The 578-nt window shown below is 43.3% G+C and overlaps 1 protein-coding gene across 1 annotated transcript; it reads right to left on the reverse strand.

The window, feature by feature from the left end:
- Positions 1-4: 4 nt before the first annotated feature.
- On the reverse strand, positions 5-571 carry LOC112093906 (RNA-dependent RNA polymerase 1-like; the record flags this gene model as incomplete). Its single annotated transcript, XM_024173425.1, has 1 exon — positions 5-571. A coding segment is annotated over one exon (567 nt), but the record flags the coding sequence as incomplete, so codon positions are not given.
- Between the last annotated feature and the right edge of the window lie 7 nt (positions 572-578).

Raw genomic sequence — 578 nt, forward strand, 5'->3', positions numbered from 1 at the left:
GTCCAGAGCTGAAGTCTTTCACCAGTGATGACATGTGCACAGATCTTTTCATGCTTGCATTGTCCCTCTTGATCATGACAAGTTTGTCGTAAACACACCAAGCGAAGCTTAGGAAATGGTCTCTGCCCATGTCCTTATTGTAGCGGCCCCAGTAATGAGGATGATAAGTAACATGGTACCAAGCAGACGCTTTCTTTGCGTATGCATCATCACCTCCATTCGCTGCTTCATCTCCCTGATTGTTGAACCAAGTCCTAGCTTCTTTGATCAGTGCCTTTACTGCATAATTTGCTGATTCCAAGTCTCTTTTCTTGTCAAAATGCCTCGACTTTGTGAGGACATTGCCACTGAGCAATTCAGCTTCAGTCTTGATTCCATAGTAATCCATGAGATTTCCCAACTTGTTGTCGTAATTGGATTTGAGTTCAAAAGCTTCCTCGACGAAATCCTCAAATCCTTCCACCTCCATGTCAGGGTCGTAACACTCACTAGCTACTTCCTTAGTGAAGGATTTTATCGAACTTGAATATTCTTCCACATCCTTCACCTGTCGAAAGAGCTTTCCAATGACACGTTTT

Source organism: Morus notabilis, unplaced genomic scaffold (genome assembly GCF_000414095.1).
Source record: "Morus notabilis unplaced genomic scaffold, ASM41409v2 Scaffold8127, whole genome shotgun sequence".
Classification (NCBI taxonomy): domain Eukaryota; kingdom Viridiplantae; phylum Streptophyta; class Magnoliopsida; order Rosales; family Moraceae; genus Morus; species Morus notabilis.